The 26,952-nt window shown below is 36.8% G+C and overlaps 1 protein-coding gene across 12 annotated transcripts in view; it reads right to left on the reverse strand.

Annotated features, from left to right (window-relative positions):
- Kdm4c (lysine demethylase 4C) overlaps window positions 1–26,952 on the reverse strand; it is a 453,670-nt gene that overhangs the window by 198,913 nt on the left and 227,805 nt on the right. For all 12 annotated transcript variants that reach the window (XM_013069708.3, XM_087183467.1, XM_087183465.1 and 9 more), the window contains 4 exons: window positions 10,558–10,751; window positions 7,123–7,358; window positions 4,627–4,925; window positions 2,679–2,787 (listed from right to left, as the gene is read on the reverse strand). In XM_013069708.3, coding sequence (XP_012925162.2) covers window positions 2,679–2,787; window positions 4,627–4,925; window positions 7,123–7,358; window positions 10,558–10,751 — 838 coding nt within the window. The remainder of the gene's footprint in view (window positions 1–2,678; window positions 2,788–4,626; window positions 4,926–7,122; window positions 7,359–10,557; window positions 10,752–26,952) is intronic.

Raw genomic sequence — 26,952 nt, forward strand, 5'->3', positions numbered from 1 at the left:
AAATGGAAACAAAGTCTTTGTAATAGGGAGGGATGGAGGGGTTGAAGGGAGGGCAGGGGAATGGGGAAAAAATAAGAACCAAGAGAGATTATGTAAAGGTGCAAATTTCCAATGATTAATGTCATTATATTGTATACCTAAAATGTACCAATAAAATTAATTTTTTGAAAAACCCAAAACTGAAAAGAAAAAAAAGCAGACACAACTAATATTTTTTAAATTTGAAATAAAAATATGTAGTATGCATTTAAGATTATCTTTTGCCAAAAGTGAAAATTTTAGACAGAGGTTTTTCAGAAAGATCCTCTGTATTTTAATCATCATTCTTTAAATATCCTCTCTTTTCCATTGAAACTAGTACCCTGTGTTTTGCTGCTCAATATAAAAAAATCATTTTTCAGGAAAGAAAACGCAGAGGTTAATAAATCCTTGATAATCTTGTAACTATGGGATGTGTCACTAATTAAATTTATCTCTATAGTTTTAGGCCATTTGGCTATCAAAGAGCTACTCCATGTCCTAAAAGGAAGATCAACACAGAGGTAGTCCATCTCCAATCTGCACCAAAGGTCCCACAGATGCTCTGCCACGTAACTTTCCCCTCTGAAGCCTTTCTATTGGTTAAGAAAGATTCTAGCTCATTAACCAATAGGGAGGGAACACTGACTGTAGTGTAAAGAGACGACTGCTCAGAGGCTCTGAGATTCTTATGTCCCCATATATGGAGAATACAAAAAGCACTAATTAGGGTAGAAAAATCCCTAAATGCAACTGGATTGGAAATTGGGTGCTTCCAGTGAGCACCACCACTACTTATCTCCTTCTAACAATGATAATGTTCCTTCAATTTCTATTGCACAAGCAACCTGGACACAGAGGCAAAAGACTGAGATAACATCCAAGTGCCATGATGTAAATAATTTGCTCCAGGCTACAGAATATTCTCCATTGTCAATTTAGAAGCTTGTAAAAATCTTCAGTCATAAGAAAAAAATGCTCTGATTTTTCTACTCAATTCTCTAAAATATTCATAGATTGCCAGGAGTCCTTAATATATTACATGAGAAAGTGAGACTACTGCAAAAGCTATAATCATCAATGTTTCAGCAAAATATTTAACCTCAAACCTTTAAGACAACTCTGTTACCCCAACCCATTTATAAATTTTGCAGGCTTTACAGACTGAAACCAGAACTGCTCTCCAAGGAGGAGCTCTGGGCCAATTTACTATAGCCCACATCAAAATAAGCTTCCCAGGAAAACACATAGGAGAAAGCAGCTTGCTTATGTGTCAGTGTGGCCTACTGCCCATGAGGAAGCCATACTGAAGGCAGGCTACGAAGAAGGATAATCAAAACCCATATACATTGTACTCAAGTATCAATTATTTTACACAAGTTTGTCTTTTATTTAAAGTGATACTAAGAGGAAAATTGTTCTAAGTGAAATAAAGTAGGATAAAAAACGACTCAAGCCAGGCATCATGACACATGTCTGTAATCCCAGCTACTTGGGAGAGTGAGGAAGGAGGAGCCTAAGTCCAAAACCAACCTGAGAAACTTAGTGAGACCGGGTCTCAAAGTGAAAAAATAAAAGGCTAGCAATATAACTCAGTGGTCCAGTACCCATGGGCTAAATCCCCAATACTAGGGAAAAAATAAAATGGGAACAGGGAGGGAAGGAGGGAAGACAAGCAGCAGCCAATATGGCAATATACAGAAATAAAGACTAATAGGTTTTATCACTTCTACTGGAACCAGAATTTCATCCTGGGTGAGTTTTATAAAAAGTACCACCACCTTTATCTGATCTCTACATTCTTGATCTTTTCTTCTAACTAAACAGGTGTTACAAAATAAGTCAGGGAATAAAAGGATAAAATCTAGAATGATGTCAATATACTCTAGCAAGTTTATTTAAATTAAACAAGAACCTTGAACCCTATTATGTTACATCCACACAGGATCATCCAAATTTCTACTGGTAAAGGAGTCTACCTAAAGAAGAGCTCTTACACAAAATCTCTTCAATGGATTGCTTAGAAATGGGAAAAAATACGGCCCTCAGAATATTAAGCAACATTTGCAAGAAAAAAACAGCTGGTCAAAAAAATATTCTGACAAAAGAAGGGTGAAAAGGGCAACCAGGTTAAACAAACGAACAAAAATGTTACATTCAGGAGTGGTGACTTGTTATAAATGAAACTGCTTGACATCAAGCCACATCAGGGCAACCCAGTTAAAAAGAGAGGACATTTGATCACACACATGGTTAAAGAGCAAGATAGGGAAGCAATGCACATAGTTTCTTACCCAATGAGGTTTATATGAATTTAAAGGATTCAAGGTTAAAGTAAAAAAAAAAAGTCTACACAGCATACTAATTCCATGAAATGACACAGGTGTCAATTTTCCTATCCCTTAGAAAAGCTTCAAGGAATGTCAGAAAGAACCAATTTTAAGATACGAAACAGTCTTTTACTAATAATGTTTTTAGATTGCATGAAAGAAATTCATATCCCTAAAACCCAAATTCCCTTCCCTATAAATTATTATTTATGATCAACTAATGATATGTATTAGGCATAGAGTCAAATTCTCTATTAAGCCATTTTTGTAACAGTTTGATACAAGAAACATCTCTGGGAAAAAAAGTCCTGAAACATGTCACAAACTCACCTTCATCACTTGCTGCCTGCAGCTTCACAAGAGTCATTGGGGACCTGGCTGGAGGCTTACTAAGTGGATGGCGCCAACTCTTAGAAGTTTTGGCCTCTCCCTCTATTACCTGGTTATGAAACATAAGATGAACTCATATAAATAAAAACATGTTTAAGGGCTAGGGATGTAGTTCAGTAGTGCCATGCCTGCTTCACAAGAGCAAGGTCCCAAGTTCAATCCCTAGTACAAAAAAAAAAAAAAAGTTTAAAAAAACACTATGATTTATAACTTAATTATGAAGAAATTTTTGCTTATGTACATCTTAAGGAATTAGCTTTTTTAGAAACTTAAAGTCAAAAAAAAAGGAAAGCATTGTGTTAGTAATTTTACAAACAGGTCAATTAGCTCTCTTCTGCTTTAAAGTATTAACTGAAGTACAGGGTACACTTATCAAACTTGCAATAAGCTTGCTAATTAGTTAGCAAGTTTTCAAAAGTCCTTTGAAACTAGTCTCAGTTTAGACTTGTAGACACATAAAACTACTAAGAACTATGACAGTGAGTCATCTCTATGCTGTTCCCATGTGATTATTTGGTAAATGATTCTGCTTTCTATCCTTACAGAGAAGGAAATCCTGCCAAGTTGAGAGTACATAATTCCTTTCATTCAAAAATGAACCGTTAGTACCGTCATCCATACAAAGGATTAAAGAAGAAATTTAAAATGTTCATTTTTTAATGATATATTACTTTCATCTTAAAATCATTTATGTTACAAATAGTGCTACTTCTAAACTTCTCTTAGACACCTTTTCAAATAAATTAGGCCATTTTTTCACTTTTAATGTGATTTTTGGCAAATATGTACTATATAGCTCAGTGGAATACAGAATCCTACTTAAAATGAAAAATTCTATTGAATCAAATTAGGACAATATATTTTACTTCAGATTTGAAGACCACTAAGAATCAAAGTATTCAAAGTTACTGTCCTTTTATAATCTGCTTTGATACCAAAAGATACAATAGACCTATGCTAAGTTTAAATGACCAGGAACAATAAAGAGGCAGATCTGGTCAGCAGCCAGCTAGAATGCTAGCTGTATCAATGAAGGCGCTCTTTCCTCACCTATTATATTAGCCTGGTCAGGCTCCTGAGCCAAACAGGTTTTAAATGCTGACCCAGTCCTAACTCACCTGATTTGACTACAATCAGGGAACAGGGACCATTTATGCAGAATGCGGGTAACAGGAAGAGATGCTATTCAAATAGCTAGCAAAAAACAGCTGGGAAATCTAGAGTATTCCTGACTTTTCTGAGGCAAAAGGCCTGCTTCTGGGAGTGTGCAGTACCAGAATGGTCATTCTGGAATTAGAACGTAGAGTCCAACAGTAAATAGAGGAAAAAGGGACTGGGAGAGCCCTAAAATAAAGTATGTGGAAAACAGAAACCCAGAGGTAATAATTGTTGGCAAGAGGAGGGCAGAGTCCAGGAGAATTTGTCCCAGCCTGGTTAATATTGTGGGTGACAGAACCTTCTGTATTTGACTGTATCAACATCAATATGATTATGATTTCATATTATAGTTTTCCCAAACAACAGTATTGGGAAAACTGGGTAAAGGGTACACCAGATCTCTATATATTATTTCTTATAAATCCACATTAATCTGTAATTATCTCCTATTAAAGATGATAATTTTTTAAAAATATAAAGTGAGAGAAAATTGAACTTGAACATGTGGCCAAAATCTCTATGCTCTGAATTAACATACTGTGAGCAACAGCCAGAGAATGTTTATCTCTCAGTCACTGAAGGAAATATGACCAAAGCCAATTAGTGTAAAATGTTATTTACTCCTGCCCTAAAGCAAGATTTCAGTGCTTAGCTTGCTGCTTTCAGAAAGAGTTCTCACCATAAAATGAGTACTATGACATGTTTTACCAAAACAGATATTGTCACATACACTGGGGACTTTGAAGCCATTTCTCTCTTCACTGAGAACTGCTGAGATTTCCCCAGGTTCCAGGTCACTCCTATGGCCCTCCACATCACTTTCTTCTTCCTCTGTAACCAAGCCATTACTCTCTGCCACAGAGGAACATGACTCAGGTGACTTTGGCCATGGGAGCGTAGGTGGGTCTGGTTCCTGCACCACTACGGAGTCATCAGCCTCAGGGGGTGTGGATGGTGTGGTTATGCCATGGGCTTTATCACCTTCAGTTTTTATTTCCTCCGGAATGGATGTACTTAAGCAGCTGTTTCCTGAGGAGTAAAATAAAGGACTATTAATAATTCGTGCATTTGATTACTACCTAGTTGAATTCTTAAACTATTCCCAATTGATTTCATTTCTTTCAACTTTCTCAACTTCCACAGACGTGTGAAAAGTCATCAAAGCATCATGCCACTTTCATAGTTGTGAAGGTGAAACCTTGGACTTTGGCAGAAGAAATTACTTGCCGAGAAAAGAAGAAATTAAAAGGTTCTGCCAGGTCAGGTGGTACATGCCTGTAATCGCAGCACTCAGAAGGCTGAGCCAGGAGGGCCAGCACAAGTACAAGGCCAGCCTGGGGTACACAGTGAGTTCAAAACCAGCCTGAGCTACATAGCAAAGACTGTGTCTTAATGAAGGAAGTTCTACTACAGACAATACCAAAAGGCAGGGAAATTACAGTAACTTGCAGAACAATAACAATTTGAAATCTATCTAAAAATAGGAACTATATCTTAATATATGATGCTAAGAGCTGCTACTGATGAAAAACACCAGTTCAGAGAACATATATAATTAACACACATAAGGTCATACAGAGCCAATAAAAAATTAATTCCTACATTAACCTACATTAATACTATGCCATTGACTGAGAACACATAGCCAGAGATTACAAAGTACTTCTCTTAAAAAGTAAAACAAAAAGCTTCTCTTCCCCTGACATATCTACTCAACAGTCTCCTTCAGACACAGACACACTCACACATGTGTGCATGCACACACAAGCATTATTGCTACTCTAAATCCAATGCTGAGGCCAGTCAAGAATTCTACTTAAGTTTTCTTCTAGATCTCAAAATGTAGAGGTCAAAATGCAAAAAACCAAAGCTAATAAAATTAGGCACCATCAGCTTAAGTCCTCAAGCAATTCATACAGTGGTGAATTAAACCCAGTGTGTAGAAAGTGAGGATGATAAATACCCACATTCACCGACTAACTGACTTTTCTGCATTTATTGCCGTTCCCTTCCCAACCTTCTTCTAGACTTTGCTATCTTCTATTCATTCTTCATAATGCAATTTAGCTATGAACTACACCATGAAACTGGCCTATGCATCTGGGTCCTTCCAGATGGAATGGGTAGACCCATTCCGTTCTCTATCAAGCTACTTTTCACACTGGATTGTAATTATGTGTCTATTTGTCTAGTTCTCCCCTTAGATATTAAGTCATTGAAAAAATGTCCATGTAAACTCTATTCACCAGGTATTTCCAGTGCAAAGGTAAGGAGAAGGCCTGAGAAGGATCCAAGGAGCAGTTTAGTTAAGACTGTGTAAGGAGGACATTTTCTTTCACTCTAAATGCAATAATAGTAAGAAGAGGGCACAGATGAGACCTCAGCTCTCTTTTTAAAGGATCACTATGACTGCTGCATGAGGAGCTGGCAGCAGGAGTGACTAGCGTGGATACTGGCAAAGCAGGAAGGAAGCACTTTCTACAACAGTTCAGGCAGGAGATGGGGCACCTCAAGTGTGGGGACATAGAAGGGTGGGATTCAGAGTAGTGCCACCACTGAAGGATTTACAGGCTCAGGGCTGTAAGAAGACGATAGGAATTACCAAGTAGCTCAATTATTAAAGGACAAAAATTCCAACAGATACAAAAGAGGCAAAGCATGAATGCAGTTTCAGAGAAATATCCAATGAAAGGGGAGGAAAGGACAGTAGCTGAGACATTCAGATGAGCACATTAGTATAAAGCAGCAACCCATAGAATATGCATACTATTTCACTAGACTGACTTTTTATTTTTGTTGTTCTTTCTAAAACCTTAATCTTTATTTTCTTCTTAAAATTAAGTTGAAAGCTAAGAATCTGCAAAGAATTATCTATAATTGGTTTTCTCTGCTTCATGTGAATTCAAGAGAAGCTTTCCTAAAATGTATTGTATATTGTAAATTGAATTGCACTAGAAAAATTTCATTTTAGAATCTTCTTTTTGGTAAACCAAATAGACACTGCTGGCTATTTGTCTCACAATTCCATTATACATAGCAACGGTGTCCCTGACTTTTATAACATTCCCTAGGCCTCCTGTGGCTAAGTTACCCTATAACTTTAGATAGTTAGATAAGCTGGCTGGGTTAGTAAGATAGCTATCCTAGTGAACACAGATTTAAGGTATCAGATCATCAACCACCTACGTACCACTTACACGTGAAACACAACCAGAGACGTTCTCACCTGAGAGTGTGGCATTAGCCACTAAGTTTGGATGCACCTGTGTTGTCCTAGCAGTGGCCTCTCTGGGAGGGGCTTCTATGTTCCCCAGCTGTGCTGCTTTTTCTGGCTGTTTGCTGACCTTGAGGTCCTCTGCACCAGGGTCAGAGTTAGGGACCTCCACCCCATCAACTTCAGCTGACACATCTTCATCCTCCTCAGCCTTAGGCCTTTTAGGGTGAGCCCTAGATCCTTGGAAGCTAGTAACAACAGAAGTACTGGTCAGAAAAGAAAGGTTCCAATGGATACAAAAACAACAAAAAAATACAAATGGTATTGTTCATTTGCTCACCACTGAAAGGTTTTTAATCACTATGTAAAGAAAATCTTCACAATTAATAGATTAAACTTGAAATTGAAATCTTAAAAGTTTTAAGACCAATTTACTAAAAATTAAAATTCAAACAATTGGAAATAACTGATTACACATTAATGTGAAAACAGTGTCTGTGTTAAAAATCTATAGGAAAATCCATAGAGCAAACTGAGATCACAAAAGTGTACTGTATATTTCCAAAAGTTAGAAGGATTCTGGATGTTTCACCATGAAGAAATGGTTATGTGTGAGTGGAGATAGGTATGATTGACCTGCATTCTGCAATGTGCATATGTGTCAAAATATCACATGGTACCCCACTAATAGGTTTAATTTGATGGTTTTTAGTGTATCAGCTAAAAATAAATTTAAAATAATCATTTTTAAATGAAAGTCTGAAAACAAAAACAAAAAAAGGGGATGACATGGGAAAGCAATTAAATGAATACATAAAATATTATTTAGTTTTAAAAGGAAAACCAGAAGATCTATAAAGATGATGTTAAAATCTGAATAAATTATTTACATTTCAAGGTGAACCAGTAAATAATTCTCAGGCATGCATGAAAATAGCTCACGTTAAAGTCTAAGTCAACAGCTAAAGGAATTAAGACAGGAAGAAGTGTATATATTTAATTCTTATGCCAACTTATTATTTTCAGAGTGGACACTCATTTTTACTTCTCTCCTGCTCCATTATTTGCCAGCTCTTTCACATGTTTTTTTGTATATGACACAACATTTATAACAATTAGAAACAATTACAAATCAACTCAAAGCAACAGTGTCAATAACACACACACACACACACACACACATACACACACACAATTAAATGCACACAAGAAAACACCACAGGCTGACCAGTGTAGGAACCAAAGTGGGGCAGAGATATGAGATAAGGCAATAGCCAGGGACACCCCATGAAACTTATCCATGGCTGCTACTCTGGGCAGTAAGGGCAGTGGTATCATTATTACCACCATCCCATTTGCTGAGAACCCAAGAAGCATCTGGAAAATCTCCACAGTATTAGCAGTGTAGTACATGTAAATTAAGGGGGCTGACATCTCCCTGAGATTGTGAGGAATCATTTCATCTGTTGGTCTTACCTAAATAAGGTATTATTGAAGGGAAATCAGAAATCTCTTTGAGCCACACCTGAGCATTAACATTAGGCTCTCTTTGGGCCAGGGATTTAGCTCAGTGGTTCTGACAGCTGCCTTGCAAGCTCAAGGTCCTGAGTTCAATCCCCGGTACCAAAACAAAAACAAAAAACATTAGGCTCTCTGTCTAGGTGAGCAAAGTCCATTGATTATTTTAACCTACTGACAAGACATTTTCAATCTGCTCAGTATCACAGATTTATGCTTTCTATCAATTGAAAATGCTCACTGTGATTAACAGGTAGAAAATAATATATACATCTCATTGGAGCACCATATTTTCTATCCACTAAAGAAAAATTCTCAAGATGTTCTCCAGGTGTGGCTCCTGACCTGAAAAGTGAATGATGCCTCCTTCCAAAGCTGGCTTTCTTGGTAACATGGAGTAACACATTTTTCAAAGGAACTGACTCTCTAAATTAGTATTTCTTAAACTGTTTGTTCGTACCCAAAGGAAGTTATACTACTTAGATAATGACACAACGAACACATACACACATGTACACAGATATCACAGGTTAATACTTACCATTACCATATGAGAAGCACTAGGATACTTTTTACTCTACATTAATTCCTAATTTTAAAATGTAGTCCTGACCTAGTAAGTTAATTTGAAAACTAATACTTTGAAAGTTACTGCTGTACACTATAGGGTGAAGCAGCAACGCCTGAATTTTAGATCCACTACTGCCTAGTTCTGTGCCTCAGGCATATCTCTGATAAAGTGAGGAAGTTTGACTCCAAGTTCTTAAGATTCCTCTGCTCACTACCATTCTAAAATAGCAGAAAATAAACATCAGGAAAAAAAGAAAGTTAGAAAATAAGCGTTAGAAGTGTGGGCAAAAATATAAAATCACAGTGTTATTTAGCAAATAGCAAAAAAGTAGAAACAAGCTACAGGTCCAAATATAGGAGACTAGTTAAGTACATGTAAGCATTAAAAATTATGTTGTAGAAAATCATTTAATTACATGAAAATCACTCACATGACTGGTCATCAAATTGTTAAAAGAGTATGGCCCCAATTTTGAGAAATTACATAATATTATATAATATGTAATAAATATATAGGTAAAGGATATACATAAAATGTTAAGACTGGTTATCTCTGGATAGTGAGGTTATGGGTGATTTGGGATTCCTTCATTATTCTTTTCCTTATTTTACAAATTTTCTCCAATGCTCAAATATTACTTTTACAATCTGAAAGAAAAACAATGAGGAATATTGAAGAGGAAAATTTAATATAAAAGTGAAAAAAATAAGAGCAAAATGGCAGCCTAAGGACCTGAGCAATACAACACTTACCCTAAGCAGCGGGTTTTAAAACAGCAAGATAGATGCCCACAGTAGAGCTAAGCTTTTGAAATGGCCCTGGTCACAAAAATGGAATGGAGAATAAAGCTCACAAGGACAATCATGTTATAGAACCATATTTTGCTTTATATCGAAAAAAGAATACAACCAAGGGCATAAAATGAAGGAAAATATAAGCATCCAGATGAGAAAAGTAATATCTCAGATGTTTGACAAATGAAGAAGCTAATAACTAAAGTCAGAAAGAAAAATGGTAGCAAAATTAAGAAGTTACTGAAGTTGATTAAAATATGGAGATGAGTGGGAAGGACCAATACAACTTTTAATTACATTAGTGTAAGGAGTCTGAAAGGTTCATCTTGTTCTATTTGCTATGTATACTGACATCAGGAATATTTACAAATGGAATAAACACCTCTTTCTACTTGCTAGCACACATCCTAAGAATTTAAAATATTTTGCCTCAATTTTTCAGTAAGATACTAACCAAACTTATGATAAATAAATATGGACAAAATGTCCCTTGATAAACATCATGTTTAATGACCCATTCTAATTGAGCAAATGCTGCAAGTAGGATAGGGTGGGGATAATTACCTTTTGGATGCTTTTCTTACTTTCCTTCTCCTTTGCAGCCAAGCTTTTACTTCAGGGGTGGATTCTGGAGTAGGCTTCGTGTGATCAATGGTGTATATATCCTTTCCTTGTTTCCAAAGCTGATATCGGTCGGGCTGAAATTTCCTCACAAAGATATCCATTGAAATTTTCACCATGTCTTTTCTGCAAGTGCACTGAAACACAATGGACCAATTTTAATGAAATCTGCAATGAAACATTTTACTGGTTATGTAAAGTCACATGGATTCAGCCCTTGACTATAATACAGTATATGTGAATACTTAGGCACTACAAAACAAAGCATAATGTTTTACATTTTCAAACATTCTGTGTGTGATAAACCAAATTTCTCCAAGAGTTAAAAAATTATATATTCTTATTTACAAATGGGGAAGTAAGATGTGAAAATACTTTCTACACTTCACAGGGATTGTGTACCAGGAAAAACTGAAAGGAAAGAGAGCACATGTGACAGCTCCCTGCAAAGGAGGAATACCCATCCCTAACAAGGATGCATCAGTGACCTAAGGTCTGTGAAGCTGAAAACCTGGTGCTATCACTAAGGTGTGTACTGAGTGTCTCCCAGTGTCCACTGTGATTAAAGGCTTGGCCCCAGGGCAGCACTGTTGTTACGTAGTAAAACCTGCACAGGTAAGGCCTAGTAGGGCATGGCCCTAAGGCATCGAGAGCATGAGGTATTTCCTGTGGGACACTACACAGTTCTCACAAGAAAATCATTGTAAAAGCAAGCATAGTCCCACCCATCTTTCTCTCTGCTCCTCTGGGAGATATTTGTTCTTCCATGCACTCCTGCCATGTTCTGATGCATACACCCTCCTAGAGGCCAAACAAATAGGGGCTACACATTCTTAGACTTTGAATTTCCCACACTATGAGCTCAATAAACCTTTTCTCAGTCTAAATTAACTGTGCAGGTATTTCACTGTAGTACTTTGCAAAACTAACGCACATGGGTTGTTAAATGAATAAAAAAGCCCATGAATGTGTGATTAGTGTAATTTCACCAGTAAGTTGAGATAAATTTTTTAAGCTATATTTTAATTAAATGTGTATTTATTAACAAACTCTAATAAGGTAATCAAAAATAAGGAACAAATGAATAATCTTTTCTATATCATATTAAGTATAACATCAAACGCTACCAACAAAAATATAATAAAAATATCTGGTAAGGAAAGGTAGAGGGTTATCCTGAGAAGTTCAAAGAAAAGGTTATTTTGAAACCAAAATGACCCTGGTTCTCACGAATATATAATTATCAGATGCACCTAATAAAACAAGTCTCCTATAAAGACTTCATATAGACTTAACTTGTTCTAAACCAACACTACACATCACGGCAGATATTCAACTGGTAGTACATAAAGAGTCTCAAAGATTTAACTGCTGAACTTGACCACAATCCTTTGCACATCTGGTTAAACTAGGCTGGACACAAGAAGCTTCTCAATCACTTAGATATAATTATCATCTCCACACAAATTAATTCCAAACTCTTAAAAAATTCCAGTCTTGTACTCCCCTTCATAAACTCCCCTTCATAGAGTTTAATAATAATGGACAAACTTTGTTAAGTAGACTAGACATATGAAATAAAGATCCAACAAACCACCTCAGTGGAAACCAAAAGCCCACCCAAAAAAGAGTGTGGAGGATCCTTCTATTTGGTGGCTTGAATGTTCATAACTTGCCCAGAAGACTGACTTGGATTTGGAGAATGGTATACAAGCAACATACCTAAAATTACGTTTTCAACTGCAAACAGATATTCCATTACAATCGATGATGCCATGATTATTCTACTTCCCTCCAAGCGCAGTCAGCATTTCCTAGTTCCTTCACCCCCCAAAATTCAACGTGTCTGATTCTTCCTCTGAAATGCGTCCTGCATCAGTTTCTCCCATCCCTCCAGCTAACCCTACCAAAACAAACTTCCTGCCTGTAGCCTGTTCTAGCACCAATGCATCTTTCTGCATCTTTAATCTCCCTCAAATATGCAGTATTTGTTCATTTTTATGTGTATTCACTCAGCTGTGCCTTTAGAGTAAATCTAAACTCATATGCCTGGTGATCAAGGACTTCAAGATTTAATTCCATCGGTGAAACTTTCAGGTTTCTCCCCCACTCCAAGTCAAGGTGAATATTCCCCTTCAATGAAAGCCACTAGAGCAAAAGGCACCAAAAAGGTACCATGGCTGCCTACTCACCAGCCTGCTACCTACCCCAAGCCCCCCAAAAAACTCATCTTTTAACAATGAAGGCAGCTATATATCAGGTTCCTCAGCAAAGAAGCCAACAGTATTCACCAACATCATTGATTTCTATTATTAGGTATAGTGAGAAGTCCAGGTTATTTTGCAATAATTATCTTGCTTTAGTAATGTGGAAAATTGGGTTCCTCAAAAAGTTAAAGGCTCGCCGCCTGGCTTGCAAGAAGCAAGTCCCGAGTTCGATCCCCGGTACCAAAAAAAAAAACAACGTTAAAGGCTTAACATGTAATTGTTCAACTAAAGAAAACAATAAAACTTGGAATCAGCAAAATTTTATATCCTTACAGTGCTACAAACTGCGCTTCATAAGAAAAATAAAGTAGTAGAAAACAGTGATGCTTCCTCCTTTAATGAGCTAACTTAAGCCTGAGCATGATTATGACTGTAGCATCCCAAGGCAAGATGGGCTGGTATTTCTGAGAAAAAATGGTTTTAGGGGGGGAAAAAAAACCTTTTACCTGATGCTCATCTCATTCACTCAGATGTTTCAACAAAACCTAACCTTGTGTACATTGGCGTAGACATTTTGAACAAGCTTCAGAACTCAGTGTGAGCCAGGGGTAGGCAAAGCAAGGTCACAGAGGAACATGCTCAGGGACGGGCTAAACTGTTTCTAAATACATTAGACTCATGAAATACAGTTCCACCAACCAACCAACCAACAACCAACCAACCACCTCAGCAGAAGCCAGAAACAGAGACGGGCCACCCAGGAAAGGTATGTGTAGGACCTTCCTGTCTGAATCACACACTAAGAGGATCTGGAGAACTGTACACCAACAGAAATGCTGCCGGCTTAAAATGAGAGGGTCAGAGACAGGATGAAAAAACCCTCCAAGAACAGAGTCACAGACACAGAGGACTTGGCCATTAAGCTATTAGAGCAGTTCTAACAAAGCATCATACTCCAAATATAGAAAGACACTGTCATGTGCCTTAAGATTTATTAAAGATTAAATCAACCAGAAAACCATTCATATTGAACTTTTCTAAAATAACATAAATCCATCAACAATTACAATTATTTGACGATATGAAAGATAGTGTACAAAGGTAAGATTATTCCTTCAAGTTCTATTGGGCATTATTATGAGGTGGGAAGTGAGAAAAAGGAAACATATCCCTTTGCTGAAGAACTGTAAGACACATGACAGTATAATGCTTAACAGACAGGACTCAGAGCCCAGCTTCAACATCAACCAACAATGTAACAGTGAAAACTTTATTTAACCTCTCTGTGCCTCAGTTCTCCCTAACATAGAGCAAAACTGCCTAACTTAAAGGATTACTAGGAAAAGTTAAATAAAAACAATTTTAGGAAATAGGTGCATTAAGCAGGGTAAAACTAGTATATATGAACAGGACATTATTCTACTATTTGTAGAAGTATCTAACCTGATAAGATAAATACGAGAAAAATTATTGAGTTTGGTCCTGAAATGGTAACCAGGTAAGTAATAGTGTATAAAAGTACTTAACATAATAATTAGGTATAAAAATGTAAACATTCATAACATCATTTCATCTCTAGACTTATTCAATCTTTGCTCATTCACACATGTAACCTCCTACATTTTGGAAAATTATGATAATAATCTTAATTTTATTAGAATTATTTAATGTAAGAAACGGAGTTATAAAACTATAAATCTAATTTTGCTGCAAAATAATTTGAATACTACTGTGGTATCCTGGGATGTAGTTCACATAATATCACCTAAGAACAAATATCAGATAGAAAAAGTAAACCATAGTTATACTGACTGACCAGGAAGAAAAAGAAATACAATTCTCAGGTCAATATTAATCAATATTAATCAATAGAAGCTGGATGCAGTAGCACACACCTATAATCCCAGCACTCAAGAGGCTGAGCCAGGAGGATGGTCACAAGTGCCAGGCCAGCCTGGGTTACATAGCAAGACTCTGTCTCAAAACAAAACAAAACACAACAACAACAACAACCACCACCATACATATAGATATATAGATATATATAATAAATAAATGTATGTCACAATGAAGTCAGTGCAGAAAGAGAACAAAGAACATTTTCTTAGGTTTGTATATCCATTGATGAAGCAAGGTGGTCTGTCTGCAGCAGGCCTAGCCTTCCCCAAGAGTCTGCAGAGCTCACAAAAATCTCACTTTGTCAAAGTTCATAATAATACACTTGGGGGTAGGGGGGTGTGCTTAGACTAGATATCCAGAGAAAAATTCTGGTAGTCCAGGCTTCATTTTCACACACTTGAATTATAATGTGTTCTGAATTTTTCCTAAAAAACATAAAGATATTTCATATAGTCATGGTTAGAAAGTATTAATACCAGAAATTGATTTCTTATCCTAATTCTAATGAATCACTACTGTGAGTTTTTTCAAATACTCTGAAATATCTGACCTTTCCCTACTACTCTGTTTTTAACCATGAAAGTATATAAGGTATTCTTCTTTTTAAGAAGTGTATTAGAAGTGCTTGGAGAATAAAAGAGCCTTAAAAATATTTGTTACATATGTAACCCTTTGTAAAAATACAGAGGCCAGAAAATTTAATTACAAATTCATACACCTAGTAAGTGTGCCAGATTCAAATCCAGAACACATATACTCTTTCCTACTCTACTGCAGAAATTCCAAACCATGTTCTATATATTCAAATTGCTTTTAAAATTAAATATGGACCATATTTTTCCATATTAAATTTCTTTATCTAGGACCCACACCCAGATTGAAATGTGAGCAGAGAACAAATGTCTGGGGCTGGTTATTTTTGCTTTCTATGTGCACAATCATGCCTATTGATAGAGTTTATGCAGTATAGCCAACCATTTTTCACAATAAGTTTTCTCCTTCTTCCTCCTTCTAATAGGTTCAGATTAATTTCTTCTGAATATTTTTCAGCCTTCATAGTGCCAGGGTATGTCTGCCTTATAAAGTAAGGTAATTATAAAGCAATTTAAGGTATGAGACTAGAAACTCAATCTTTTTGACCCATGAAAACACTGTTCAAATAGACAAAGAAAAACTGTGCAAAAAGAAGGGGAATGGATTCAAATAGTTTTCTCTAGGGATCTCCAAAATATTCTGAAGAAATTATTTTTGAATTTCTGCTTCTTAACACTTACCTGAATATCTGATAGGAAGGTTAAGAAAGTTCAGAATTACAAATATTAAAACAATCCACTCTTGCTGTGCCATGTAAAACATAGCATGAAATTGAACTCTTTAGTATTCAGGGGCAGATGAAGTTATTTTTTTCTGAATTTATGCACTCCATATCACAGATGATATGGATGATAAATCTGGGCAAGACCAGATAAAAACAGGGCTGTGCATACTTGTAGGGATCTAAATTTTTTATGAAGATAAATATTTTTCATAAGAGTCTATAAGATCACATAAGAAAAAGCACAAAGAAATTACATGCAGACACACACATATAATTTTAAAAGTTCCTATTAGGAAAAACATGCTCAGAAATATTAACTTCCACATTGGAGAGTCCTTTAAAGAGCTCATTTTAAACCCGCCACCCCACGCCAACTCCTTTTGCTTGGGATCAAACTCCGGGCTTGTTGCATGCTAGACAGCTAGGCAAGAGCTGCCGTGACATAACTACAAGTTCATCCAGTGCACTCACTGAACCTTAGAAAGTAAACGATAATTCATGGATAAGAAACTGAGGCACAAAAATGCTAGGTGACTTTACCAGTAGGATAAAGATAGAAACTGGGGAAAAATTTTTTTTCAGGCAATGCAAGATTCAATATCCTACACACAAGTCCCTCTATGACAGTTTCCCATCCAATGAGAAACTACTGAGTACACAAGGAAAAAGTGAGTAACCAAAGGGCCTGAATCCAGAACTAGTCGTCTTCCAGGATGCACAGTAGAACTCTGGTTTCATTAAATACCACAGACTGATGTTGGTGATGCCTACCTTTTTCTACTTCTGCTAAATCTGGGCTAAAGGCAGTATCCTCTACCCTCTGCCAACTTTTTGGCATGGATAAAATACTAGTATGAATGCAGAAAAATATTAATGAGGAAAAAATAATTTAAAAGGGAGATGGGTGCAAGGTTAAAGATGAATGAGGAAAAAACTATCAAAGCAGCCATGTATGTATGATGCAATTTGCAGAAGAGCTGCTCTAGTTAGTATAAATTAAGGATGCTCTTGCTTGAGAAAAACAAAAATAACCTACCAGCTTTTGAATAAATTCTAGGTTACTGCATTTCTAAAGCCTCAATGCCATGCTGAATGTTGAGTATAAGTCTCAGAAAAAATTAAAACTTGATCTATTTAGCAGCTGTATCACAAACTCCATCCTGCACTTCATGCACTCGGATTATATGTCACCTGCCTCCTGAAAACTCTCTGGTAAAGCTTTAAAAACAGGAAACAACCTAAGGAAAGATAGATACAGAAAAAAGTTAATGTTTTGCCAGGCATGGTGGCACACGCCTGTAATCCTAGTACTTGGGAGACTGAGGAAGAAGAATCACTGTGAGTTCAAGGACAGCCTGAGCTACAAACCTAGACCCTGATAAAAAAAAAAAAATTAATGCTTTTGGAAAGAAGCTTTCAGGCTTTCTGGTGTTAACAGTATGGAAATCTAACGCTAAATTTTAAAAAATATTGAAGTTTAACACTAAAGAAAAGGAAAACAATCTTTTGGAAGTTAAAATTTTAAATTACTTGATAACAGAAACTTTTTCAGCCACTTCCTTAGAAAAATCATACAGTAATAATCTAAGTAATTCAATCTTTCAGATTCACTTTGTCTAGGAATCCTTGCTTTTCCATTTAGGAGTAAGGCTATAACAGCCACTATTATATTTTCTGTAATTAATTTCATGAAATAATTTAAAGCACAGAAGAGAATGATATACTAAACATCAATCAAAAGTAAAACAAGCCAAAGACAGAAAAATAAACAATGGATTTTAGTGTTCCTACAACTTACTAGCCAAATTTAAAGTACCATCAATAAGGAAAAATACAGACAAACATTTTTAAAAGGAGATTCATTATTATTTTAAGAAATCAAGATGGGAAGATTAGGATTTAAATCAGTTTAAACCTAACGCGTATTCAACATACACAACTAACTTCTGTGACTGCTACCATCAGTTGCTTGAGGTCCGAATCAACAAACAGAATGAAATTACATTAAAATAATCAGAAACATATATAAAACTATATATAAAACAATGAGATATACCAAGAATTTAACAACATACACCAAGTGCTTAAAAAGTGGTAAAAAATTAAATATAAGAAATCTATGAACAGTAACATCACAACTGGTGTTTTCCTAAGAGAATAATTTTTAATTAATTTATACACCAACTTAACTTTAATGTTTAGCTTGCTTACCTGTTTATCAAAGATCTAAAAATGTTCCTGTCCTCTTTTAAAAATCATGGTATACCATTAAAGCTGACTTTACAAAAGAGTATTTTATGATATAGAAACTATTACTGTTTAGGGAAGAAAACAGGATATATATGTATATATTTATAATATGTTGGAAATTCATTCATTCATTCATTTCCTTATATCTGATTTTTGAGGAGCTGAGGTTAGACAACAAAGGAAGTTTTATCTAGAAGTGAAAGGGACAGGAGGAGGTATTTGGGCTACAGTGAAAGTATGGCCCAAAATGGCACCATAAATAGATGGATCCCATTCTTAATAGACATAAGGATTTTCTCTCACTCTTGATCCTTTACCTCGTATCAAAATTATCTTGCTTCATAACACTTCAGTCTTTCCTTCAAACACCACGATGTGTTATCATATTTTGAATAACTGGGGCAGGGTTCAGTGGTTTCGGCACCTGCCTTGCAAGCTCAAGGTCCCAAGTTTGATCCCCGGTACCAAAGGAAAAAAAAAATTCTTCATATTTTGTATAACTTCTCAAGTAACAGCTGTTTCCAGACCAAAATCCATGTCTGTTAAGGTGGGGTTCTGCACAGTGCATAGGTCACACATTCTATTAGTATTTGTTTTCTGTTTGTTTTTTTTTTCCTCCATTAAGTTTATTGGTACATTTTCAGTATAAAATACAGTTACATTCATCATTGGGATATTGTACCATTACATGAGTATCTTGGTTCTTATTTATTTTTCCTCTTCCCTTGCCCTCCCTTCATCCCCTCCACCCTTCCCTATTTGCAAAGTCCTTGTTTCCATTTTTTTTCTTCTCATATTTTTTCCTTTCCTTTTTTTCCCTTCCCCTTCCCCTCTCAATTCCCCTGCTCTTTTAGACCATTTCTTCCTGTTACACAGTATCAGTTATATATTTTTTAAATTACAATATTAAGATCTAGGAGACATGACCACAGATTTTACAGAATTTAAAAGGATATAGAAAGCATATTTCAAAAATCTTTTTTGAAATAAATTTGACAACTTCTAAGAAGTACCTTGGAAGATAAATTAATGAAACTGACTCTGGAGGAAATATAAAATTTGAATAGCACCTATTAAAAAAAGTATATTCCTAGCTTGAAAACCTACCTATATGACAACAGCAGCCTCATATACATTTTAACTGATAAATTATATCAAACAATTAAAGCAGAAAAAAGAAGGAACACTTCTCCCCTCATTTTAGAAACTCAACATTGTACTAATCCTAAAACTGGATAAAGATAATAGAAGAAAAAAGTATGAACATAGACAGAAATTTGTTTAACAAAACAAACTATTAGAAGTCAGATCTGGCAGTATGTAGAAAGTGGTTTTGTTATAGGGATGGCAGTGTTGGTTCAGCATTGGAAGATCCACCCCCAAAAGTCATCATTTTAACAGAGGAAAGGAAAAAGCCATATGATCCTGTCACTAGTTGGAGAAAAAGTATTGGACTAAATTCTACAGCTGTTCATGGTAAAAGCTATCAGGAGACTAGAAGTAGAACAGAACCTTCTCAACAGATTAAAGACATGTACTCCATACTTCCAGCGAGAATGCCTTATATAAATGGAGAAGATACAATGCTTTCTCCTTAAGGTGGGGAACAAGGGCAGATATGCTTCCTCTTTATCTGTCCATTAAACTTTGAAACCCAGGCCCCACCAAATTAGTCTGGCAATAAAATGACACAATTAGGATAGGATTGGCATGGCAGAAGCAAAATCTTTATATGTAGATGAAATGATCATCTACAGAGAAAATACTAAGAAATCTCTAGGAGCCCCTAGAACTTCTATTTGAATTTAGCAGGATTAGAAAACACAAGGTATATATAAAAATTCAGGTCTGTGTATACTTGCTATAAATGAAGAATTGGATATTGAAATTTAAAAGTTATATAGCAGTACAAAGGACCTAGAAAAGTTAAAAACAAAAACAAAAACAAAAACAGTGTTGGAAGACATTTAGTACCTAATTTTAAGACTTCTTCTAAAGCTACAGTAATCAAGGCAGTGTTGGTGTAAGGAAAGACATATAGATCATTGGAATAAAACAGAGAATCTAGAAATAGAACCACATATATGGTCCACCGAGTTTTGAAAGATTATTTAACATTAACATTTTATAGAATATAAACTCAATTCAAGAGCCGAGGAAGAGAGAGTGTTTTCAGCAAATGGCACTAGAACACCTGCTATCCGTATATAAAAAATTAACCTCAACCATATTTTTCCATACATGAAAATAACTTGAAGGGATCTATGAACCTAAATAAGAAAGCCTAAAAGTATAAAACTTTAAGAAGAAATTATAAGGGAAAATATTTATGAATTCAGGGTAGTCAAGAACTTACCTAGGATACAAAAAACATGATGTATAAAAGAGAAAAATTGATAAATGAGATTCCGTCAAAATTTAGAACTTTAAATGACATCATTAAAATGAAAAGTCGTCCTTAAACAGACCATATTTACAATGCATATAACTAACCTATGATGAGAATATATAAAGAATTCTTAGAGCTCATTAATAGACAACCCAATTAAAATGTAGACATAAGAAGATGATAAATAGCCAGTATAGCACAAGGAATGGTGTGCAACTCTAGAATCAGAAAAATACTAATCAGTACAATAATAAGATTGAATTATACACTCATTAAGGAGATGAAGTTAAGTTTTACAACCCTTGTCATGACTTTTTCTTTTTGTTGGATTCTCCCCCTTTGCGTTTAATTTTTCATGCCCAGTGGATTCATTCTGCTGGGTTTCCTGGGGTTGTGATCCTCATTGTCTTTTCCTAGGATGTTGTCTGAAATGTTTTGGAGTGCTGGTTTGGTATTCATGAAGTTCCTGAGGTGCTCTTTATCATGAAAGTATCTCATTTCTCCATCAATTTTGAAAGATAGTTTTTCAGGGTACATCAATCTGACTTGGAGGCTGTTTTCCTTTAGGGTTTGAAATACATCACTCCAAGCTCTTCTTGCCTCGAGGGGTTGCATTGAGAAGTCTGCTGTGATTCTGATGGGCTTTCCTTTGTATGTGAGTTGTTTCTTTTCTCTCACTGCTTGCAGAATTTTGTTCTATTGGATTTCTGGAATCCTAACTATTATATGCCTATGTGTACATTTTTTTTGATCAAGGCTAGCTGGAGTCCTATATGCCTCACTTTTATGTCAAGTTCTTTTCCCCTCCTTGGGAAGTTTTCTGCCATCACTTCTGTGAACAGTTTTTTTATGTCATCTGCACTCTCTTCTCTTTCTTCATTGACTCCAATCAGTCTTATGTTATTCTTCTTTGCATTGTCTAGCAGCTGCTGGATTGATTTCTCGTGTTCCCTTACAATTTTAAAGCAATTTTTATTTTCCTGGTCACTGATTGCAATCTTATCTTCTATATGTGAAATTCTATCCTCACATCGGTTCATTCTACTGCGCAGACTTTTGATGGAGTTTTTAATCTCTTGGAAATCTGTTTGTATCTGTTTTATGGATTCCATTTGTTTCCTATGTTGGGATTCCATCATGTTCCTCAGATCCTCTATTTTTTTATCTGTGTCCTCTCTAGATTTATTAATCATGTCTTGCACCATGAGCAAAATCTTTGCTGTTATCTGAGTAATTATTTCTGATTTCATTTTTCCCAGATCCGCTTTTATTGCCAGTTCAGAGAGTCCAGGTGGTTGAGTATCAGATTGTCCCATCTCATTTCCCTTTGAGGTTCCTCTAGGTGATCTGGAACTCTGTTTTTGAGGCTTGTTTATGTGTTTTCTCATTTCCACGGGGTGGGGGTGGGGGTGCTTCTGGCACCCACGCAGCTTACCTTCTCTGCCCTAGGAGCTTGGGATGGCAGTCGGGGAGCTTCCTTCCGGGTTCTGGGACCGGCTCAGCTTCTCTGCCCTAGGAGCCTGGGATTGCAGAAGGGGAGCTTCCTTCCGGGTCCTGGGATCAGCTCACCTTCTCTGCCCTAGGAGCCTGGGACGGCAGCAGGGGAGATTCCTTCCAGGTGCTGGGACCGGCTGAGTTTCTCTGCCCTAGGAGCCTGAGATGGTGCTGGGGAGCTTCCTTCCGGGTGCTGGGATAGGCTCACCTTGTCTGCCTTAGGAGCCTGGGATGGAGGCGGGGAGCTTCCTTCTGGGTGCTGGGACAGGCTCACCTTCTCTGCCCTAGGAGCCTGGGATGGAGGTGGGGAGCTTCCTTCCGGGTGCTGGGACAGGCTCACCTTCTCTACCACTAGTATTTGTTGAGTGATGGTTAGCACACTGGGGTACTGCCAGCAATGTGGGACAGGACAAGATTGAAAACCTAACTATATTTGATTTAACATTATATTTGAATTACTAAATGATGTGCCTAATTTCCATTTATGTACGTTACTAAAAAACCAAATTACCTGATCACTGTATGGAATCTTTGATTTATAAGACCTGAATTATTTTATTAGTAAATATGAGGGTTCTGCCTTATGAAATGAAAAACAGGTCATAAATATTAAGAAATTTCCTTAGCTCAACAAATGATATTCAGCTATGAACTACAATTCAGATTTTGAACTCTGCATCCACTCTCTGAGAAAGTGGTTAACTCAACTGAAATGTAGACTACTCACTGCTGTAATGGACAAATAACAACCTCTCCACAATGAGAATTCCTTCAGAACCTTAAGGGCAAAGGGACACTGATAACATCCAGAAAATGGTTTGATGGGTTTAGGTCAATTTTTACTTTACAGAAACCCATAAACCACTTTTAATGATATACATTTCCTCATACAGTATTCACATGCACTTCTAACATACTTAAATCCAAACTAGACTGAGTCCAAAAAATAATCAGAAACACAATGATATCAGCCCTATGCCACTTTAAAACAATTAGATCCACGTGTACTTCTGTTGGAAAAAAAAAAGTTCCATGTTTGTATTACTTATCCAGTAATCACAGTAAAGATCAATCACCTATAAGTGCAGTAGGAAATCACTACATGGTTGTATTTTCACTTACTTCCTCAGATGTGCCTGCTTATTGCAATTTATCAACTGTCACGAAATTTTTTTTAAAAAAGATTTGTCTTCAACACTGAATAAATACAACTGCAGCAGCTAGTCATTAAATCAAAAATGCAAGAACCTTTCCTCATGAGGTCTGAGTGATCAGAATAAAGGAGAGAGGAGGACTGATGACTGGGAATGAGCAGGGTTAACGCAGCAGTTCACCATTAAGGTCTGGTTTGCTTTACACTTCCAGGACTGTGAATATGAAGAGGATCCTGGGGACCAGATGGGTAGAAGATGAATACTGACTTTATTTTGTGAGACAGGGTCTCACTATGTAGTTCAGGCTGGCCTTGAACTTGTGGCAACCCTCCTGCCTCATCCTCCAAAATGCTGGAATTACAGGTGTGAGGCACCATGCCAAGCTCAAATATTGACTTTTTTCATAGCAATAAACAATGATCACATACCAGGTATGCTCATCTTTTGCTTTTTGCTTTGTCTAAAGACACAGGAACTAAGTAAAAATTATTTCCACTGTTCATTTTTGCTGTAAATTACCACACCAAATCCATATAATCTCTGGTCAAAGACTTTATAGTCCATTTATATGGCAAGCTTTTCTTTCTCAGTGAAAAATCATGAAGCCTATGCTAGTACCGGCTTTATTTCCCCTCTCAATGAAATGTACACTGAAAAGAAAACTAAAAAGTGTCCCAGCCTTTCAATCAAATATTAAATTACATCCACCTTCAATTCATAATAATGGCCACAATAACACACTATGACAGCATTTGTCCTACATGTATTTCAGTGCCTAAAACATGCCAACAGCCACAAGTACAGTGACCAAATTCACAAATAAGTTAGCTACATGAGGGAGAGCATAATTCATAAATAAAATAGCTATGTGAGAAAGGATAGAAATCAGAAACCATTGGTTAGGTTTTGGGGAATGGCATATGGTATTTTATATATGTTACATATATATTATGTATATAAATAAATTTTGTTAATTTTTTCAAAAAGTGTTACAACAACTGACGTGGTTGGCAAAGTAAATCTCTGAATTTTATTGCATGATTCATTTCTAAGGATTCTCTTTATTAGGATGTCTTCGGACTAAAAGGAATACTTTGATTCTCCTGTAAGCACAGGCCATGTGACTTAGGTAAGCTAGACTGGCCACTACAATGTTCCATTGCAATGGCAATAGGGTAGTTCAGAGACAGGCATTTGACCCATGCCATGCTGATGGGGAGCAATGAAGACTTCCTCCTAGCTTGTCAGCCTAGAGAAACTTAACAGTTATCATTATTACAACAGGAGGGACAATGACCGAAGAGGGAAGCCAATAAAGAAAAAAGGTGTTACAAGAGATGTCAGACAAATTCCTGGAGATACAGATACAGATATAGATATATAGATATCAAGGAGGTATTCCATTTTCTGTCTGTATCAATAGCAGTTGGAAAGACACAGCTTTTGAGAAGGTTAACCCACTGAAACCATGTTAGAAACCAATATGTTTTACTTTGTAGGTATACAGTACACACCAAGGAATGTCAAAACTATCCGTGAGGATAAAGAATCTTAAAATTTAAAAAAAATAAATAAAGTTCTCCAGTTTATTACTGGAAATGCATCTACTATAAAAACTAGAGTATTCAAATTTGTATTTGATGTATGAAAAAAATAATTTTATAGTCAGAATAGGATGAAATAAGTTATTAGGTAAAATGATTATATACTATATATATATACACACACACACAGATATAGATATGAAAGTTAAAGTAACAAGACAGCCAATGTCTTAGTTACTTTCTTGTTGTTTTTTTTTTTTTTTTTGTACCAGGGATTGAACTCTAGACCTTGCACTTTTGAGGCAGGTGGCAGCACCACTGAGCCAAATCCCTGGCCCTCTTGTCACTGACACAATACCCTACACCTACAACTTAAAGGAGGAAAGTTTTCTTCTGGCTCACAGTTTGTAGAAAGATTTCAGTCCATAGCTGGCTAACTCCAAGGTAAAGTGGCATGGCAGAGCACATGAGGCTTTTAGAAGGGGACATGTAGATATAAACAATAACAGTCAGTAGTAAAACATTATAAGAATCTGCCAAGAGGTTGGAAAGGTGGTGGGCTGAATGTAACCTGTACTCTAAAGTCACTCCAGAATATTCTTCCAAAACAACAGATATGGAGAGATAGGAGAACCATAGAAAATCAACCTTGAGAAACCAAGCAATCAGGTGAAACCCTAAATACTGGTATTTAGAAAGATGAGTAAACTGACAGATGCAACACACTCTGGCACTGAATACGGGGTGGGGGGGGTGTCCTTCCCTCAGATGCAGCTGCGAAAGGAAAGGCTCAGCAGCGCACCCTAGTGAGCACTGACTACCTGTTACCAGACAAGACTCAGCCTGAGCAGAAAGATCTGAGTACAGCCAAGGGAACCATGACAACAGTGGTCATTCCCACCTCCTCTCTCCAGATTTAGACAAGATGGGATTGAGAAGCCATCTCTGAAGTGCCCTCTCCCCTACCCTGACCTTGGTAAAACAAGCAAGAGGTAGATTTGGGCAGAACTGGAGCGGGAAGCCATTTGAGTTAACCCCCTTGGTCTAGGCACAGAAAATCCTTGTATTTTCTATAACTCCAAGACAACTGCCACTGCACTACTGAAAGAAGTAGACACCTGCTCTAATAGCTAGGGCTCAGGAAAAAAGTGTCTGTGACGTGGTAACACTAAAATCACCAGATCACAAGAGTGAGCCCAGGCCCAGCTCATGGGAAATGCAACTCTTGGCTGACAGAATGTTGGCAGGACTGACAGCGCCAAACAGTAGAGGTTTGAATAGAGTGTCAGACAACAAATTCAGCAGCGTGTGGTTTGTGTGAGAGGCGTTCTGAACCTGAGGGCACCTCTACAGGAACGAGGAGAGGGCTGGGGACCCAATACAAACCAGACCTGTGCCCCAACTCTCCTCCACTCTGCGTGCTCAAAGGCATTCAGACATGCCTCCAAAAACATGGTCTAGAAACTTACCAAGCTTGGTGCATGCTTTGCACCTACCCAGGGACAACAGGAATGACAGATTCAGTGGGACAACCCCCCACTTCCCAGATACACAAGAGATGAAGTTGGTGGGTGTGACCAGTCCTGCCTCGGGCAGACCTACCCTGAGAACTCCTCCACAAGCACAGAGAGGCAGAGCTCAGCCTCCCGCCTGCTCTAAACTACCTGTCCTACTTAGGAGTGAAGGAGAATTCTGGATTTTTATACCACCACCACCTCCTCTTATCAGGCAGTGTCCAGTATAAATGCCACCATAAGGAGAAATACCAGACCTGGGGTTTTTTTTCCCGTGTTTCTCCTTACATGTGCAGAGTGGGGGGACATGTATATCTAAGTATTTACTAGTGTTAGTTACCGCATTTGCTCATACAGTGTCTTAATGTGTTACAATATGTTTGCCCACACCAACAGCTGCTTCATGTATTTCTCTTAGTTCATTAACTGAATTCACTCTCCCTATATATCTTCTGTCGCTTTTGATTTATACTGTTCCCTTCCTCTCATACATTTTCAAATCTTCCCTCTCTCTACCCTTCTTTTCTTATATATAAATACTATTAAAACCTTTTTTCTTTTTCCATTTC

Source organism: Heterocephalus glaber, unplaced genomic scaffold (genome assembly GCF_053883595.1).
Source record: "Heterocephalus glaber isolate CG9 unplaced genomic scaffold, H.glaber_assembly_v1.0 deba00001481, whole genome shotgun sequence".
Taxonomy (NCBI): domain Eukaryota; kingdom Metazoa; phylum Chordata; class Mammalia; order Rodentia; family Bathyergidae; genus Heterocephalus; species Heterocephalus glaber.